The 20512-nt window shown below is 38.6% G+C and overlaps 1 protein-coding gene across 2 annotated transcripts; it reads left to right on the forward strand.

Annotated features, from left to right (window-relative positions):
* The first annotated feature begins 5866 nt into the window (after window positions 1-5866).
* On the forward strand, window positions 5867-20261 carry LOC128044417 (guanylate-binding protein 1-like). Of its 2 annotated transcripts, none has more exons than XM_052636611.1 (11): window positions 5867-5971; window positions 9709-9908; window positions 12506-12633; window positions 13549-13658; window positions 13929-14125; window positions 14749-14991; window positions 15842-16122; window positions 16770-16982; window positions 17541-17643; window positions 17886-18079; window positions 19178-20261. In XM_052636611.1, exons 2-11 carry the CDS (start codon window positions 9719-9721, stop codon window positions 19292-19294), a joined length of 1776 nt encoding a protein of 591 aa, XP_052492571.1. In that variant the 5' UTR covers window positions 5867-5971; window positions 9709-9718; the 3' UTR covers window positions 19295-20261. The 2 variants fall into 2 exon arrangements, with proteins under 2 accessions (XP_052492571.1, XP_052492572.1); XM_052636612.1 differs by lacking the exon at window positions 5867-5971 and adding an exon at window positions 9209-9339.
* Window positions 20262-20512: the final 251 nt, after the last annotated feature.

Consider the following 20512-nt stretch of genomic DNA (forward strand, 5'->3'; position numbering starts at 1 on the left):
TCCTTGCTACTAGCACCACCTGGGAAGCCCCATATATGAGCATGGCCACTATTAAAAAATAGGAAATAACAAATATTGATGATCATATGAAGAAATTGGAGCTCTTGTGAATTGTGAGTGGAAATGAAAAATTATGCAGCTCCTATGGAAAACTGTACAGTGAGTCCTCAAACAATTAAAGTAGAGTTATCATATAAGCCTGAAATTCCTCTATTGGGTACATGTCCAAAAGAATGAAAAACAGTATCTCAAAGAGAATTATTCACACTGAGCATTCTTCACAATAGCCAAGAGGTGAGAATAAACCATATGCCTGTATCCACAGATGAATGGATAAAAAAATGCTGTAGATACACACAAGGAAAATGTTAGCTTTAAAAAAGAAAAATCTTACCACATGCTATAACATGGGTTGACCATGACACCATTATTTTAATTAAAATAGCCCAGCTACAAAAGTGAGCAATACTTTCTGATTCCACTTACATTAAGTATGTAAGGTAGTCCAAACTCATATAAACAGAAGGTGAGATGGTGGTTGTGAAGGGCTAGGGTAAGAGGGCAATGGGAAGCTGTTCAGTGGGTATAGAGTTTTGGTTTTGCAAGATAAATAAGCTCTGGAGATCTGTTCAACAATGATGTGAATATAATTAATATTTTACATTTAATTAAAATTTGTTATTTTTTAATTACAAATAAACAGGAAAAATAATAAGGCAAATTCAAATTTGAATTTGAAAAGAATTATAGAAAACTACACAATAATACTGAAAGACTAAAAAATGGTTTTAAATAAAGCAGCGATCCATACCCAAATATAAAAACAATTAACTAAAAATAGTTTCTATAAGTCATTTGTATTTTCCTGTTATATACAGAGGTGACATAATCCCAATTATGGAGGAATTTCACAAAGTGATCCTAATTTTCACTAAGAATTTGTGGGTAACACCAAAACATAAATTCCAAAGAATTCACTAAATTATTGAAACAACATATAAATGATAGTTATTTGAAGTGTTTTACTGAGTTTACTAGGATGAACAGACAGGACAGAATAGATGGTCAAGAAATAAAGTTAAATATTAATTAGAACAGTCAGGCTATTTTAAAAAATACTTAAAATTCAATCTATTTCCTATAACTAACATAAATTCCTCATGGGGTAAAGCTTTAAATGTTCTAATCTGAGATCTTGAGACTACTATGTGGAAAACAGTGCTCCTCCCTCCTATCCTTTCCATTCCTTTCTTTTTATTACTTGAGTACAAGTCAGTCTCACCCACTAGATTAAGCTGTATTTAGGGCTATGACTATGTCTAATTGATCTTTACACACCCTTCTGCATCTAGCACAGGTGCACACAAGTATATATGTTTCCTATACATACACATATATTGCAGATTATTTTCTCATGTGCTGTCTTGATTCCTGTGTATATGAGACTTAGTGCCTCCAGCTGAATAATGTCCCTGGTATTGAGTACACTAGAACAGGCTGCATGAAGTTTTTCACATGTCAAGCCATTTAATATAAAAACATTCCAAACCTAAAATTCAGAGTCTGTTTTATGGAAACTAAAATTTGGACAGCATTTGAAAACATTAAGCATTTATACACATACAAAGGTTTAATGCAATAATACTAACCTGCAAACTAACTTGATCTGTGGCTATTTTTAGAATAATGTAAATGTTCTAGAGACTGCAACTCCACATATACAGGAAAGTGAGGAATTACAGCTTCCTCCTAGCCAGGATTTAGAAAAGAATGTCCCTAGGAAATATTTCAAGCAGCTTGAGAGACACACATGCGCGCACACACACACAAACAAACAAAAAAAACCCACAAAACTGCACATAACCCATTGTACTAATCAGGAAGGAGCTGGTTTCCTAACATCTAGTCCATTTCTGAGAAACTAAGCTTGCTTTCGCTTTTGACTGGCATGTGTTCAATAGAACAGTTGCAAGCTGTCCTTAATTGACAGAACAAAGTGCTGTCTCATAAGAAAAAGTAGAGGAGAGTCAGAGACTATTTACTTTGCAACATGACTAATTGGAATGTCAGTCAGTATAGTAAGGCCACAGCACCACAGTGTTTCAGTACACTTTTGCAAATACAGAGCCATGGCAGGCAAAAGGGTGAAGGGGATTGAGTTACAAACCTCCGTTTATATAACGCATAAACCACAGTAATGTAATATACTGAATAAGCTATATGCTCAATGATACTTTTATAACTTTGCAAGGGCACTGATGGTTACAGATTTATTGTGATGATCGTTCCATAATGTAGCATATAAGTCATTATGTAGTACACTTGAAACTAATGTAATATTGTAAATCAACTGTATTTCAATAAAGAAGTTATTGTATAAAATGTAAGAACAATATATCAGCATTCAGTTCAGCTGAGTCACTTAGATGTGTCCAACTCTTTGTGACCCCATTGACTACAGCTTGCCTGGTCTCCCTGTTCATCACCAACTCCCGGAGTTTACTCAAACTCATGTCCACTGAGTTGGTGATGTCATCTAACTGTCTCATCCTCTCTTGTCCCCTTTTCCTCCTGCCTTCAATCTTTCCCAGTGTCAGGGTCTTTTCCAGTGAGTCAGTTCTTTGCATCAGGTGGCTAAAGTATTGGAGTTTCAGCTTCAGAATCAGTCCTTCCAATGAATATTCAGAATTGATTTCCTTTAGGATGGACTGGTTGGATCTCCTTGCAGTCCAAGGGACTCTCAAGAGTCTTCTCCAACACCCCAGTTCAAAAGCATCAATTCTTCAGCGCTGAGCTTTCTTTAGAGTCCAACTCTCACATCCATACATGACTACTGGAAAGACCATAGCCTCGACTAGACGGACCTTTGTCAGCAAAGTAATGTCTCTGTTTTTTAATATGCTGTCTAGGTTGGTCATAACTTTTCTCCTAAGGAGCAAGCGTCTTTTAATTTCATGGCTGCAGTCACCACCTGCAGTGATTTTGGAGCCCCAAAAAGTAGTCTGTCACTGTTTCCACTGTTTTCCCATCTATTTGCCATGAAGTGATGGGACCAGATGCCATGATCTTAGTTTTCTGAATGTTGAGTTTAAGCCAACTTTTTCACTCTCCGCTTTCACTTTCATCAAGAGGCTCTTTACTTCTTTGCTTCTGCCATAATGTTGGTGACATCTGCATATCTGAGGTTATTGATATTTCTCCTGGCAATCTTGATTCCAGCTTGTACTTCATCCAGTCCAGCATTTCTCATGATGTACTCTGCATCTGGTGAGATGGATGAAACTGGAGCCGATTATACAGAGTGAAGTAAGCCAGAAAGAAAAACACCAATACAGTATACTAACACATATATATGGAATTTAGAAAGATGGCAATGACGACCCTGTATGCAAGACAAGAAAAAAGACACAGATGTGTATAATGGACTTTTGGACTCAGAGGGAGAGGGAGAGGGTGGGATGATTTGGGAGAATGGCATTCTAACATGTATACTATCATGTAAGAATTGAATCGCCAGTCTATGTCTGACGCAGGATACAGCATGCTTGGGGCTGGTGCATGGGGATGACGCACAGAGATGTTATGGGGAGGGAGGTGGGAAGGGGGTTCATGTTTGGGAATGCATGTAATAATTAAAGATTTTAAAATTAAAAAAAAAATGACAGAGCAAATGTAACAAAATATATTAAAAAAAAAAAAAGAAGTTAAATAAGCAGGGTGACAATACAACCTTGACGTACTCCTTTCCCTATTTGGAACCAATTCATTGTTCCATGTCCAGTTCTAACTGTTGCTTCCTGACCAGCATATGGATTTCTCAGGAGGCAGGTCAGGTGGTCTGGTATTCCCATCTCTTGAAGAATTTTCCATAGTTTGTTGTGATCTACACAAAGGCTTTGGCATAGTCAATGAAGCAGAAGTAGATTTACATATATATAAAAGATAAAATATATAATTTTAAAATGTAAGTAAATTAACAAATAAATTAAATGCTTTACATAAGCATTTTAATATTTCTTCTACACTTCAAGTTAGCAAATGGTGTTGTTACTCTCATATTTGAAGTTGTTTTATATTTAGTCACATATAATACCCATTGAGCTTATACTCTCAGTCAAACTGTCTTTTAAGCGCTGGAGATACATTAGTTGACACAAGGAATCAATGCTTTTATGAACTTGAATTTCAGGTAGTCATAGGGAAAAGTAAACAAAACAAAACAAAACAGGATGATAGGATGGAGATTACCAATCATGGAAGACCTCAATGAGAAGATACTATTTAGCTGAGACCAACAGAACAAGAAGGAACCAGTCTTGCCAAGACCTGGCATAAGACAGGTTCACATGCAGCAAATTGTTATACACAGATTGCTAAGACAAGAGGAACCTGAGTGTGTTCCAACAAGTGAAAGTGCAAGTGTTAGTAACTCAGTTGTGTGTGACTCTTTGTGACTCCATGAACTGTAGCCCACCAGGCTCCTCTGTCCATGGGATTCTCCAGGTAAGAATACTGGAGCGGGTAGCCATTCTCTTCTCCAGGGGATCTTCCAGACTCAGGGATCGAACCAAGATCTCCCACATTGCAGGCAGTTTCTTTACCATCTGAACCACCAGGGAAGCCCTTCCAGCAAATGGAAGACCCAGATAAATCATATTTTTCAAAGCAAGTTGAAGTACTTCTTACCCAGAGACACTTTAAAAGATAATAACAAAGAAGAAAAGAAAATAATTTAACAAATAGAATTATTTGTTAAATAATAACAAAACAAAATAAAATAATTAAAACAATTCTATTTGTTAAACTTCAGACACTGGCTTCCAGGTGGGGAGAAATGTACCATGAGATCAGAAGAACTTATAAATATTTCCCTTCCTCCTTGAATACCTCCCTTCCTCCTCATTTTCCTATTCCCTCCTTCAGAAGCCCTGTTGAGGAGGAGACAAAGAAGAGTTTAATGGCAAACATAGTTTCAAACTCACATCCCACCTCTATGACATGCTTAGTGAATTTGACCAGGCATATTATTTACCCTCCCTCAAGGCTTCTTGTTTTTTCACTGTAAGATGGAGACAAGACCACTTATTTTGCATGATTTTACTCAGGATTGAATTAGACTTGTAAAATGTGTGCTCCTTAGAACAATCAAGAAAAATAAAGCTGTTACTTCTACTGCTATTCACTGAACAGACAAGGAAAGGCAGTATATTGAAGAGGTTAAACAGGAAGGTTTGGAAACAAGAATAATTTCGTTCAGATTATTTACAGTGCTGTAATATGAGACAAGATATTAAATCTTCCTGTGTCTCAGTTTCTATAAAATGGTGGGGAAATGTCTGTTATGAGATATCAATATTTAACCCACATAGAACCGTCAGCACAATGCATGGAACATGTGTGCAACACACAGAACTCCTTTCTGCCTGGGCAGTTGGTGTTAAGTTCCAGGGGCTGTGTGTTCATAAATGTGTAAGATGTGTCTTTTTCCTCACTTATGGCATGCATAAATGAGGAGCCAGGTCCACTGTGTGTCCATTATTTAAGGAAATTAAACCTAAAAATTAATATGCTTCCTCTTCTAGGTTTCCTAAACTGATCCCCAATTCTGAGACACATTCTATTACACTTAAGTATCTAGTAGACACTTATCAAAATATTAAATGATCTCTAAGATATCTTTCAAAAAAATTAATGTGAAGGTTCTAGTTGAGAAATTGTGTGAAACCCATCTTCCCTCATACTAGGACAGCTTCCAAAAATTCCTTTTATGGTTGTCGAGTCATTGCTTTGCTCTCAGTGCTTTCAGTTTCACATTACTCTAAAGCTGTTAAAGAGGTTGCTTTACTTCTGTCTGGTTGCTGAAGGAAAGCAAGCAAGACCTAGGATACGAGTGGGTGAAACAGAAGTCTAAACATCTAGTGAGAGACAGAGAAGTTGCAGAACCACTCCACCTAAGCTGGGAAGAAAACAGGTAAGAACACCATTTTCTTCTCAGAGCATTTTTCCCTCCAGTGCTAAAGGAGCCCTGCTCTGGGAGAAGGAGACCATGATAAGATTAGCGCAGGGGTGGGAAGGGGTCTGCAAGCGTTCATTAGTTTTCTAAAAAATGATCAGCATTGTATGATGGAGGGAACCCAAAACTGGTACTCTATGAGGACCTAGAGGGTTTGGATGGGGAGGTAGGTGGGAGGACAACTTGGCAGCAGGGGATATGTATACTTATGGCTGATTCGTGCTTATGTATGGCAGAAACCATCACAATATTGTAGAGTAATTTTCCTCTAATTAAAAATAAAATAAAATAATTTTTTAAATGACCAGCATCAGGACAGGCTGCAGCTCATCCTGACATGAGACACAGCTTGGATGACATCCTGGTGTTATCAAGTGGCAGCATGTCCTGGGTCATGACTGTGCTTGTGTGGAATTACTGGGCTAATATGCAGTGGGAACAAAACCAAGAGTCTACACTGGTCTGCTTGCTGATGGACCTGGCCACGTGCTCAGGCCAGCTCTGTGTGTGAAACCAGGTTAAAAGCCCGGTGCCCCAGGGCCCCACAGAAGACGTGGGCTGCCTCGCTTTTCTGAGTCTAAAACTGGGATGACGACCTAGGGCTTTTGGTGACAGAGTGTGCGGCTCTAAAGCACATGTTCCAGCTTTCTTGCGTGTTTAGCTTAGGTTCTGAGTGCGTTGCTATTTACCCCATGAAATCATGTGCACAACACTCTGCTTTGTAACTGGACTTGTATTATCTCTTTTTTCTGTCACCACCCATTTCATGTTAGCTGCATGGTTAGTCAGCTTATCATTAAATTAACCGTGAATCACTTTAGCGGCCTGTGAAGCGGCCTGTGAGGTAACTAGTCCATTTTGTGGTCTTTTGCCACACTGTTTTTATAATTTGCATCGTTGGCTAATTAGTTGATATTTAAAATTCTTTGACGATTTCTCTGTGGTTTCATGCTTGATTTCTTTCTGAATATTTGTAAAAGAACAGTTCTGTATGTTTTCTTTGCTGTTGGAGTTCTCTGCCGGTGTGTCTGCTTTCATCATTGGTTTTGATTTCCTGTCTCATCCTGTTGTCTGCTTAGTCGTCATCAATCCAGACCCACCCTGCCACCCCCCATCCTCGAGGCTGTAGTTTACCCATCCATCTCCCCTCCCCCGTCCCCTCACTTGCTCTGGTCATAGCTGTGCTTTGGTCCAGAGCGTGTGTCCCCTTAGTTGGGTTTGTGCTTTGTCTTCATGTCTCATTAAATGGTGTTTTTCCCCCATAGCAGTAAGTTGAATTGGTGTATCACTACGCAGTTACAGGAGAAGGTAGTGGCAACCCATTCCAGTACTCTTGCCTGGAAAATCCCATGGACGGAGGAGCCTGGTAGGCTGCAGTCCACGGGGTCGCACAGAGTCGGACACGACTGAAGCGACTTCGCAGTAGCAGCTGATAGCTTGAAATGAATGAGTATTGCCCTTCTCTTTGCTGATGTTGTCTGTGTTGACTGGGGCACAGTTATATTACCAATGTCTTTATTATATTTGTTCAATACTGATTTGACTGCAGCTAAGAAACTGACAGGGTGACAAATATGTTATTTTCATGAGAAGGAAATAATACTAAATGAGATGTAGTGGTAACAGCCACCTGACTCTCTGCAGACAGAGAAAAACCTGAAAATCAAACTGAAAGATACAGATTCATGAAGACACCTAAAGGGTTAATGCGGCCACAATAGGGAAAGTGGAGATGTGCTGCTTGCAAACAAGAAGTTCTGTCAAGCAGACGGACACAGCCTTGAGATTGATGGTCCCTTGCAAATAAGGGAACATTCCCTTCTTGTGATAAGGGCTCTGGATAGACTCTGCAGAAGGCCAGAATTTCACTCCCCTTTGCTGTACGATAACATGTATGCACCTGCACTGTACTGAAAAGGCTTATTCATACAGTCCAGAATTCTGCCTAGGGGGCTTTATAATAATAAACGGCAATTAGTTTGCCCAGTTGTTCCTCTGGCCAGAGTGGTGTCCTGTCTGTCTCTTGTGTGTCTCGTATGTCTCATGTATTTTGTGTCATTTCACTTGTAATCACCAGTAATCTACAACACCATACTCTTCAGCCCTACTTGTGAACTTTGTTTCAAAGTGGACTTCTTACTTTGGAAATACCACAGGTTTCACTACATTCAATTTCTTGGTGCCAACTCGAGGATGTCTTACGCCTTAGGAGCGGAATTCAACCCCACTAATTTACTAAACACCTTCCTCTTTAAAGAATCTACCATGGTGCAATGCTAAAGGCACCATCATTGTTTACATTGCCCTTTGCCTTCTAGCAATTCTTCCGCTGACTTCCTTGGCTTGGCACTAGCTCCCTTTATCACCTACCCTCTGACAGCTCTCTCTCCTTTTCATCTTCTCCCCTCCCTTTTTGCCTCCCCATCCCTCTCTCCTTACTTCTACCCCTCTTCCTTCTCTTCCTGTTTCACTTCTCTTCTACAACATGGGGGAAAAGAACAAAACAGAAAACTTAGAATTGTATGGCTGGAAATATAGCTATTTCCTTTCAACAACTTTCTTCTCTAGCTCTCCTGATATGCTTCCTGATCTTTTAATCTTTATTTCATTGTCCTTTTTTCCCTTACAAACACACACATATATGTATATACAAACAATTTTCAGCGACATGCATATTTTCAGTTGTGAGGTTTATCCCCACCTTGTTGTAGGCTATTTATTCTGAAGGTAATAAATTTTAACTTTCAGATCCCTTGCTTCCACAAGCCCATACCAAGGTTTTGGAAGAGTCTTGAGCCATGTGTTTCACAAGGTTACATATTTTTTATAAAATTTGCTAAAGTAAGTTCCACTTCTAGCATAGCAGTGTGAGAAGTTCTGGTGGACACTTATTACAGTAGAAATAAGGATAACTAATGAGAAAAACATGCATTTCAAATCATTAGAAATTGTTCAGAGATACATATATATCAAGCAATGAACATTTATTCATGAAATTACTTATTCATAGTAAGAATTAGTGAATAAATAAATAGCAAATCTCTCAAGAGGAGGCAATGGCAACCCACTCCAGTGCTCTAGCCTGGAAAATCCCATGGATGGAGGAGCCTGGTAGGCTGCAGTCCATGGGGTCGCTAAGAGTCGGACATGACTGAGCGACTTCACTTTCACTTTTCACTTTCATGCACTGGAGAAGGAAACGGCAACCCGCTTCAGTGTCTTGCCTGGAGAATCCCTGGGACGGGGAGCCTGGTGGGCTGCCCTCTATGGGGTCACACAGAGTCAGACACGACTGAAGCGACTTAGCAGCAGCAGCAGCATACATAGTAAGTACAACAAATCTCTCTGAATCCTATTCTATTTTATACTTAATGTCTAGTATAAATTTTTAAATGAGAATCCAAAAGGAAAGATTTACATGTAGACTAAATGGAAGATTTTGTGCATGAGGGTGGCTGAATGTTGGCTGATAAGTCACTGTCAAATCAATATTTTTAATGAACTACTCTGATTGTACTTCTGTAACTTTCTAAAAGGAGGCAGATCTTTCCCTCATCTCTCTCACTGTTGACAAACAACTTTTGGCCATGTTGGGGGATTCTATGATTCCTCCTTCTGAATGCAAAATAACCTCATGAAAGTTCTTGATCTGTTTAGACTGGAAATTCTAATTTATCCCATATCTTCCCTTGCAGACAAAGGGACATGGCCTCAGAGATCCACATGACAGGCCCAGAGTGCCTCATTGAGAACACTAATAGGAGACTGCTGGTTAATCCAAAAGCCCTGAAGATCCTGTCTGCCGTCAGGCAGCCTGTTGTGGTGGTGGCTATCGTGGGGCTCTACCGCACAGGCAAATCCTACCTGATGAACAAGCTGGCTGGGAAGAACAAGGGTGAGTGGCCCCAGCAGAGCCCAGCCAAGTCCCTCTGTCCACCCACACCCCCAGCGTGTAGTGATGTGAAGAGAGGAAGTGAGAGACCTGGGAGGGATCCTGAAAGCTAACTTTCAGTCCACAGTTACGTTATTATCGTCACTACGACCTGAAAGAATCAGCTCACCACTCTTTGCACTTTTTCTTAGTTTCTTTTTTAAAAGCATAAGTTGTTCCTTTCCTAGAAAGACTAATGTGGTAATAAAAAATAGGTAATGTATATAACAATAAACTACAAGACTCTTACAAAGATATTCATGTAGTAAGAACATGTTCCACTGATCTTTAAGATTTAAAAAAATGTTTAAATTTGTATTGGCTATTCTTTTCTTCAACTGTTGTAAGATATACATAAAACTTACCACAAAATCTATCACTGTAACTGTTTTTAAAAATTCTGTGGTATTAAGTTAATTCTCACTGTTGTGTAAACTTCACCAACATGCATCTCCATAAACTTCCTCCAAAAGGAACTCTGTACCCCTATAAACAATAATGCCCCAACCACCTTGACAACCACCCTTCTATATTGTATATAAATTTGACTGGTCTCTTACAAGAGGAATTAGACATGAGTGTCCTTTAACGATTGGCTTATTTCACTGAGGATAATGTCTTCAAGGTCCAACAATGTTGTAGCATGTATCAAATTCTCTTCCTTTTAAAGGCTGAATAATTGTATGTGATACTAATTTGTTTATCCAATCATCTAGGTGATGGACATTTGGACTGTTTCCTTGTTTTGGCTACTATGAATAATGTTACTAAGAACATGGGTTCACAAACATCTGTTCATGTCCTCACTTTCACTTCCGTTATACACCAAGAAGTGGAACTGCTAGATCATATGACAATACTGTGCTCATTTTTTAAAGAAATGGCCATACTGCTTTCCACAGAAAAGTGAAAGTGTAAGTCATTTAGCCACGTCCAACTCTTTGGGACCCCATGGACTATAGCCTGCCAGGCTCCTCTGTCCATGGAATTCTCCAGGCAAGAATATTGGAGTGGGTAGCTGTTCCCTTCTCCAGCAAATCTTCCCAACCCAAGAATCAAACCCAGGTCTCCAGCATTGCAGGCAGATTCTCTAACAGCTGAGCTACAAGGGAAGTCCCATTCTGGTGCTTACATTCGGATGGAAATGTAAAACTATACCATTTTAATTTCTCACCAGAAACACACAATGGTTTGAATTTCTCCATGTTCTCATCAACACTTGTTATATTCTGGATTTTTCATAGTGGCCATCCTAAAGGGCATAAAATAGTATTTCATTGTGGGTTTTTTTTTTTAAATAAAAATTATTTAATATTGTCAAATTCATTCAATGTTAAATTTTCCAACTCTTATAAATATTAGTCAACTTTCAGGATTCACTAAGATCTACACTAGTGCTTTAAGTACAGTTGATTTACAATATTGTGTTAATGTCAGGTGTATAGTGAAGTGACTCAGTTATATCTATACATGTTTCCAATTACTTTCCAATATTGGTTGTTACAAGACACTGTGGTTTTGCTTTGGACATCTCTAATGACTAGGAATGTTGAGCATGTTTTCATATGTTTATTGATCACTTGAATAATTTCTTTGGAGAAATGTATATTCAATTCCTCTGCTCATTCTTTTATTTGGGATGATCTTTAGTTTGCTTATTTGTGTTGCATTGTAGGACTTCTTTATATATTCTGGATATCAATCCCTTATCAGATTCATAACTAGCAAATATTTTCTTCCATTCTGAGTTACATACCTAAATCTGTAAAAAGTGTCCTTTGATACACAAAAATTTTAATTTTGATCAAGTCCAACTTATGTATTTTTATTTTGCTATTTGTGTTTTGGGTTTCATATCCAAGAAATCACTGCCAAATCCAACATGGTGAAGTTCTTCTGTGTGTTTTAGCTCTAACATCTAGGTCTTTAAGGGCTTCCCTGGTGTCTCAGAGGGTAAAGCGCCTGCCTGTAGTGCGGGAGACCTGGGTTCAGTCCCTAGGTTGGGAATGTGGAAGACGTGGGTTCAATCCCTGGGTCGGGAGGATCCCCTGCAGAAGGAAATGGCAACCCACTCCAGCACTCTTGCCTGGAAAATCCCATGGATGGAGGAGCCTGGTGGGCTACAGTTCATGGGGTCGCAAAGAGTTGGACACTACTGAGCAACTTCACTTTCACTTTCATTTTCTTGTAGGTCTTTGGTTCATTTTGGTTAATTTTTGTGGAAGGAATGATTTCTGTCTTTCACCATTCAGTATAATGTTGGCTGTATCTTTTTTTAATACAATCATTATTATTATTTACTATGTTGAGATCATTTCCTTTTATTTCTAGCTTGTTGATTGCTTTTATCATGAAAGGTATTTAATCTTTTCATGTATTCAATATTCTAATTGCCCTGTTTCTCTGTTTCTCTGATTGTAAGTAAGATTAATACTTCTTGTGGTTTCAGTTCTCCTAAACTTGATTTAAGAGATGTTTTAGGACTTGTTAACTGTCATCTCAACTTCCAGAACCACCTAATATTAAAACTCTACCCTCTCTTTTCCCATGCCCCCTTGCAGGCTTCTCTCTGGGTTCCACAGTGCAGTCTCACACGAAGGGCATCTGGATGTGGTGTGTGCCTCATGCTGAGAAGCCAAACCGTACTCTAGTTCTGCTTGATACTGAGGGTCTGGGGGATGTGGAGAAGGTAAGGAATGAGGATTCCAATTTGGACTAAGCCCCTCATGTCTGTGTATTCTCTACACTATTTAATTTTCCTTTAAATAAGACCTTTACTTAACCATGTTTTTTTCATTTCTGTTTACATGCCATGAAACCAAGTTTAGCAACCAGGGGTCAGGAGAACATTCATAAGGCAGAATCCTAGAAGAAGAGCATAGTCGTCTGTAGACAGTGTTCTAATTAATAAAAGGCTATAACCTAAGCCATATAACCCAGTTGCATAATGGTAGAACAAACAAATTCAATGTAATGAATAAAAAATCCAATGCAGTGAAAAAATAAATTCAACCTAATCTTATCCTGCAAAGAACTTTAGTTAAGGATTTAGCTTCTGAAGTGCCATACTCATGGATTTAAAGTCTATCAGTACCTCAATGACCTTAGCAAGTTATTCTGATCTATAAAACAGATGTAATAGATCTACACTTGCCTCTGATATTGTTTGAATATTTAGAAGATAAGAAGTGGAAAGTGTTAGGTGAACAACAATTGTTTAATGAGATAAATACAACTATTATTGCCCCCATATGAAGACAATTGTTCTGTAAAAATAAAGAGAAAAAATTAAATTTGAATTATATTTAAGCCCTTAGAATGTCCACCTGCAATGACTATTTGTTTTGCAACTACCTTCCAATGATCATAAGAGTCCAGTGAGAATCAGGGTAAACCAAAAACACTAATTACAAAACTATTCAAATTTCAAGTCCTATTAACAGTCATTTTTGCTGGGATTTAGTTTCATCTTATAGGTCATTTGTCTCAAAAAAAAAAAAAAAAAAACAACTCTAGTTACATGAGCATCCTTTTACTACTGCTGATCAGGAAAGTGCCATTAAGAATGAAACACAGTTCTGGTAAAATATGTTCTGATTTCCAGGGTGACAACCAGAATGACTCCTGGATCTTTGCCCTAGCAATACTCTTGAGCAGCACTTTCGTGTACAATAGTATGGGAACTATCAACCAGCAGGCCATGGACCAACTGCAGTATCCTTTTGGGATCCAAACCACATCAAAGTCAGAGGGGAGACCAAACTTTAAAAAACAGCTGACTAACCATGAATCCTGGTGAAACAAATAAGAGAAATATAAAAAAGAATTCAATGGCAAGGGGAAAATCCTATAACCTACCGAAGAATTGATACTTGGGATATTTGGGTTAAGAACAAAGGAGAAACAAGGCTTTGTATGTGGAACTAATATAGGATGAGGGGGGTACTCTTTATTCATGCCAGTTTTCCTTATTTTGCTACTCAGCTATGTGACAGAGCTGACAGATAGGATCAGGGCAAGATCCTCACCTGATGTGGATGAGGTTGAGGATTCAGCTGACTTTGTGAGCTTCTTTCCAGACTTCGTATGGGCACTGAGGGATTTCTCCCTAAACTTGGAAGCAGATGGACAGTCCATCACAGCAGACGAGTACCTGGAGAATTCACTCAAGCTTAGGAAAGGTAAAGGGGACTTAGAATTGGTAAACAGATGACAAAACACTAAAAACTATTGTTCCTTAGTTTTCTGTCAATAGTCATCTTCTACTTATAGTTTCTATTTCTTCTCAAGGGGTGATTACTAAGAAGTAATGCTTGTTACTAAGAAGTTACTATGAAGTAATGCTGAATTAATAGATTTGGCTTTAGATTATTTTTCTCCCTGTTCTAAGAATACATTTCTTTTTCTTTCACCTTTCCCTGTGCTGTGATTAGATTGATATCTCCATGCTTAGGGCTTGTGGTGGTGTAATTAGCCAAAGAGTAGGAGTAGAATGGTCATTTATTTGAAGAAAAGAAATGCAGGCATGCACCATCCACAGTTCAGGGCTGGTAAAGGATTGCCACAGGCAAATATTATCCAATCTAGCCTGCCAGTTGGTATTATAAATAAGATTTTATTGGAATAATGTTGTACCCATTCATTTATAGTTTCTCTATGACTGCTTTTAGGCTACAATAGGAGACTTGAGTACTCAGAAAAGAGACCATCTGGCTGGCAAAGTCTAAAATATTTATTGTTTGACCATTTACAGGAAGTGTTTACAAGACCCTACATTAGGTAAATACCTTTTTTCTTCCTCCAGGTACCAGCCCGAAAGATAAAACTTTTAATCTGCCTCGACTCTGTATCCGAAAGTTCTTCCCAAAGAAGAAATGCTTCATCTTTGATCGGCCCACTCATAGGAAGAAACTAGGCCAGCTTGAGGAACTGTGTGACGATGAGCTGGATCCCGAATTTGTGCAACAAGCTGCAGTCTTCTGTTCTTACATCTTTAGCAATTCCAAAACTAAAACTCTCTCAGGAGGCATCAAGGTGGATGGCCCTCGTGAGTCCTCTTCCCAGTCTTCACTCTCACTGTTAAGATGAGAGGATGGTGTGATAACATCCATGTAGCTTCAACTTTGAAAAGTGCACATCTACTGCTATTACTGTGATAAATTCTAGGTGGCACCAACACTTCTGATGGGTTTATTAGTCAGACTTCATAGTTGAGAAAAGACACAAAAGGCAACGAATAAAAGCTTTAAGAGCTGACAATTGTCCTAGTAAACTGGACCTGCCCTGTCCAACATGGTTTTCACTAGACAAGTGTGCCTATCTAAATTTAAATGTAGCTAATAAAAAATATAGAAATTTAACATGCTGATCACACAGCTATGTCTCAAGAGCTCACACTACCTGAAGCTAGTGGCTCCCACCCTGGAGAGCACACACAGACTACTTCCAACATCACAGAAAGGTCTCCTATAATGCTCTGCTAGAATAAGCAAAATGGAGGGCTCATTTTGATTTGCTCCACAAATTTTAATCAAATGTTTCCCATGGACTTATAAGGGCTGATGATACAGACATAAATGAGAGAAATATGGTTTCTGGCCTAACAATGCCTGCTGCTAAAGTGAATGCACTGAATAAATGCAGGACTTCACTATCCAGAACAGAGGTTCTCAACGTTTGATATATTTATGCCACTTGAGGATCTTGCCAAAGAGGAGGGTCTAAGTCAGTCAAACTGGGACAGAGGCTGGGAGTCTGCATTTTTAGCAGGTTTTCAGATGCTGCTGAGGCACTGATGCTGTAAGACAAGTGGTTGGTAATAGACATTAGAATTACACAGAATAGAAAGTTTCCTCACTCCACATAAAATAAACATCATCATTTGTTCTCTATTGTAGGTCTAGGGACCCTGGTGCAGACCTATGTCAATGCCATCAACAGTGGAGATCTGCCCTGCATGGAGAATGCAGTCCTGGCCTTGGCTGAGATTGAGAACTCAGCCGCGGTGCAAAAGGCCATTGCCTACTATGACCAGCAGATGGGCCAGAAGCTGCAGCTGCCCACAGAAACCCTCCAGGAGCTGCTGGACATGCACAGGGCCATTGAGAAAGAGACCATTGAAGTCTTCATGAGGAGTTCCTTCAAAGATATAGACCAATTATTTCAAAAAGAATTAGCGGTAATTTTTTTCTCAAGTTTATATAACTTAGGTTCTTAGAAAGTAAAATAATAGAAGAAAATGAGATGGGTGCTTATTTTGAGAAAAGTAATTCTCACTAGATATTTAAGTGGTGAAAACCAATCTGTGTTATCATAAGAAGAACCACTTTTTTATGATATATCTTATTATGCACTGAAACTTTTTTCTTTCATGAATAAACAAATATTCTTCCCTATAGTTTCATTACATGCATATATAAGTAGCAGAGCTTCTAATCAAATTACATGCTCATTGTTATCAGACTCACTGGATATTTTGGCAATAAAGAAAATGTTAGTTTTAGTTATCACAAGCAGACTTACATTGAGCCACATTAATTTCATATGCAGTCACTGATCCAATGTGAAAAGCCGGAGTTTATCTCCAAAGGTGTACCATATAGCTAGTAATCACTGCTCTGAAGGTTACCCCATGGTGAAAGGGCTTTAGTAAAAGTCAGAATCTGGAGGAAGGATATGGTCCTGTTGAGTGCCTATAAGTCTGTCTAGGGGTCAGAGACCTTTTTAACTTTTATTTTTTGAGAAGCTTTTCCAGAAATTTCAACATCAAGCTAACATCTTTTCACTCCTCTGTTTATTAACACTTCCTATTGTTTTGCATTAAAGGCCCAGCTAGACAAAAGGCGAGAAGACTTTTGTAATCAGAATCGTAAAGCATCATCAGATCGTTGCTCTGCTTTACTGAAGGATATTTTCAGTCCTCTAGAAGAAGATGTGAAACAGGGGATTTATTCGAAATCAGGGGGCTATCGCCTCTTCATTGAGAAGATCCAAGAGTTGAAGAAGAAGTATCTGCAGGAGCCCAGGAAGGGCACACAGGTAAGCAAGGTTGACACACTCTCATTCAATAAACACTGCAAGGAGCCTGTTACACCAGGTATAACCTATGTGCTCATCCAAGAGTCTGCACTCAATTAACAATTGAGTTATAAACTGGATTACCAGATGTATCCAAAATTTCAAATAATATCATCATTTATCACTCTGACTGTGGCTCCTTTCAACCCCACACTTTCCTCCCTCCCATTTTCCCTCTACGCCCTTTATTCAGATCCACTTTCTCCATGATGCCTTCATTCTCGAACAAGCTCACGCCATATGGGACCATAGCACCAACAGCTCCAAAATCAGAGCTTTCAGTCAAAAGAACAGAGGATTACTATTTACATATATATCAACCTCTTATAAAGGATTCTGCTTGGGAGGGCACCTTGCTTGGCCAGTCTGGAGCATGTGCTCAGCCCAGTGACAGGGAATCTGACCACCAGGCACACCAGGGCCAAGAGGAGCAATTCCTAGAGGGAAAAGTGGTGGGCAAACAGGAATATGTGCTTACAGCCATTTCCTACTACTAACCCCATTTTTTCCGGGACCCAGGCTGATGAGATTCTTCAGGAATACTTGAAGTCCAAGGAGTCTGTGACTGATGCAATTCTACAAACAGACCAGACACTTTCAGAGAAGGAAAAGTTGATTGAAGGTGAGGAGCCAGTCAAGAGACTAGACAGCTCTGAAAGCTCTTAAAAGTTCTAACTAACTCTGCTGGGTAAACCTAGGAGCCTCAAACTGTAGCAACAGGATAAAAGATGTTTCTTTCTTGCTAAAATCATTTCTGAGTAGGGCATGTGAAGTCAGTAGCAACAGTGATAGGTAACTTTAGATGGAAGTAAGAAGAAACTTGGTCTCCACATACATTTTTCTTTTTCCTCTTCCTCCTGACAGTGGAACGCATGAAAGCTGAATCTGCACAGGCTGCAGCAAAAATGCTGGAGGAAATGCAAATAAAGAACCAGCAGATGATGGAGCAGAAAGAAAAGAGCTATCAGGAACATGTGAAACAACTGACTGAGAAGATGGAGAGGGAGAGGGCCCAGTTACTGGAAGAGCAGGAGAGAACCCTTGCTCTCAAACTGCAGGTATTTAATCGCAACACTGTGTGGTTCCTATTATTCTGTTTTCCTGCCACACTCCCTGTTCACATATGTGGCACAGCAGTGAGAACATGAAGCCCAGAAGAAAGACCTTGCTTGCTCACTTGTACTTTTCAATCTATTTTGCCTGCCTGAACTGGCCCCTATAATATCTCGTTGTTAAAAGATTTTATTGTAGCTATGTCATACCCAGTCCTTTCTCACTATATCTGTCAATCAGTAATAGCTATTATCTGCCAAGCATTATTTTTTTTTAATGGTCTTATCCGTATCTCTTACTTAGTACTATACGAAGCAAGAACTGTTATGTCCCTATTACCTTGGAAATTAAACAGAGGTTCAGATAAGACTAAATAATTTTATTAGGTCACAATGCTTGGAAAGATACATGAACTGTCTTTGCTACTTAGAGGAATGTATGATTTTTTTCCTGTCACACCTGGGATGAATTTTAGCTCTAAGGAAACCTTCATAAGTAGAAGGATTCCTTAAATCTTACACCACTGTATCCATCTGTTACTCCTACTTTTTTTCTGTTCCCTGCTTCTAGTGTGTGTTAAGTTGGGAATATTATGTGGAGAAATTCAGTATGGTCAAGTCTGGTACCCTGATACTCCCTCACCTATATTTTGCTCCCACTGCCACCAAGTTGTGGAAGCTTAGATCAAATTTCCTGATCTAAGATTCAGACTGCATCAGACTTTGAAAATTATTTTTTAATTTCTCTATTATATGTGTATGTGTGTGTATTTAAAAATCAAAATGCATAGATTTGAAGTCAACCATTTCATTACGATTGCCTGCAAAGCTTGATACAATTAATGGGAGAAAAAATTAGAAGGATAATTGAGATTCATCACCATATCAGGAGATATGAGTCAAAAATATTTAACTCATGAAGACTCAGGAAAAGTAATCACAGAGCTAGAAGCCTCAAGAGCAATAATAATGAAAATTAATGATGGAGAAAATTTCAAGAAGACATTAAATATTTTTTTTAATCTATGAAATGTGGAAACTAGACAGAAGTTAGAGATTTTCTTAATGATACACGTTATTCAGTCCCCATTTGTATTTCTTTAGGAACAGTCCCGACTACTACAGGAAGGATTCCAAGAGGAGCACAAACGACTTCAAAATGAAATACAGAATCTCCAGAAGATTATGAATAAGCCAAGCTACCCATGTGTCCTAAGCTAAAGAATTAAAGAATAGAGCTTTCCTGGTAACTCTTATCAAAGGCATTACTCAAGAAGTTTAAAACTAAGAAAAGTGTCACCATATTTGATAATATTTAGGTTTTGCATTTTTATTACACTAAAATTTGCAAAGACATGCAGCACTATAATTGAAATCACATGTATCAGCCTCACAATATTGTCAACTGTGTAACAAGATGCACTTCACCTCTGTGCCAGCACAGGAGACATCATAAACTAATACCATCAGGAGCTGCTTCTTCCAGATGACCACTAGTTAGACAAGTGGATACTGAGCAAAGTCTTAGGTCCAAGTCTTGGGACATAGTTGGTCATGACTTTCACCAAATACACAAGAGGTTCCAATATCAGGAACAACCATTCTAGCTTCTTAGTGAAGATAGTATATGGTGTCCCATTGTTTCCGGACTGCACAGACTGTCAGCAGTGATGTGATTCCTGGGCCTGGGAGTGGGCAATGCTTAGTGGTGAATTTCAAGCTAAAGTAAATCACCTTACACAGTGATCTAGAATCTCTACAGAGTTTTCACAGGAAGATGGAAGAAGCCTTTAGTTTGATTATAACCTGGATCATAAATAAATGGGCTAGAGAAGGAAACTTTTCCTTCTTGCTCAGTTCACTCAGATTACAATTTAATGGGACTCTTTAGAACTTTAGGTGATGCTAAACAAAGTAACAGGATGACAACTATACATTGTGTGTTTGTAGCAATTCATAACTTGCGAAGATGAACTTAAAATGATGACAGACAATGTGTTAGAAAACTGAGCTAAATTAATTATTAGATTGTTTATAACCTTAAACCTTAGGCAATCTTTTCCCAATTCTTAACAGTCATACTTGAAATCCTGCTTATTTTTCCCCAAGAGAATGAGTTGTTTTTTACTTCTTTTGACCAGTAAAATAATACTCTTGGTATTACTTAGGACTTTATCACAATTGTCAAAACTCCTAAGTACGTGGTTGAAGTTTCTTAAAGTGATGAAGAATTATTTTCAAACTGGAAATAAATTATACTTCACTGAATTTTACATTTCTGATTTTTAAAATTATTTCACCAAGAAAATAATGTTTTACTTTATATAGCCATATATTGGCTAACTTTATTGTAAAAGATGCGATAGTAACTATTCATGACTTTGTGAGCCATATGGTCTCTGACTCAACCGCTCAACTCTGCCATAAAGCAGCCACCGA

Source organism: Budorcas taxicolor, chromosome 3 (genome assembly GCF_023091745.1).
Source record: "Budorcas taxicolor isolate Tak-1 chromosome 3, Takin1.1, whole genome shotgun sequence".
NCBI lineage: Eukaryota > Metazoa > Chordata > Mammalia > Artiodactyla > Bovidae > Budorcas > Budorcas taxicolor.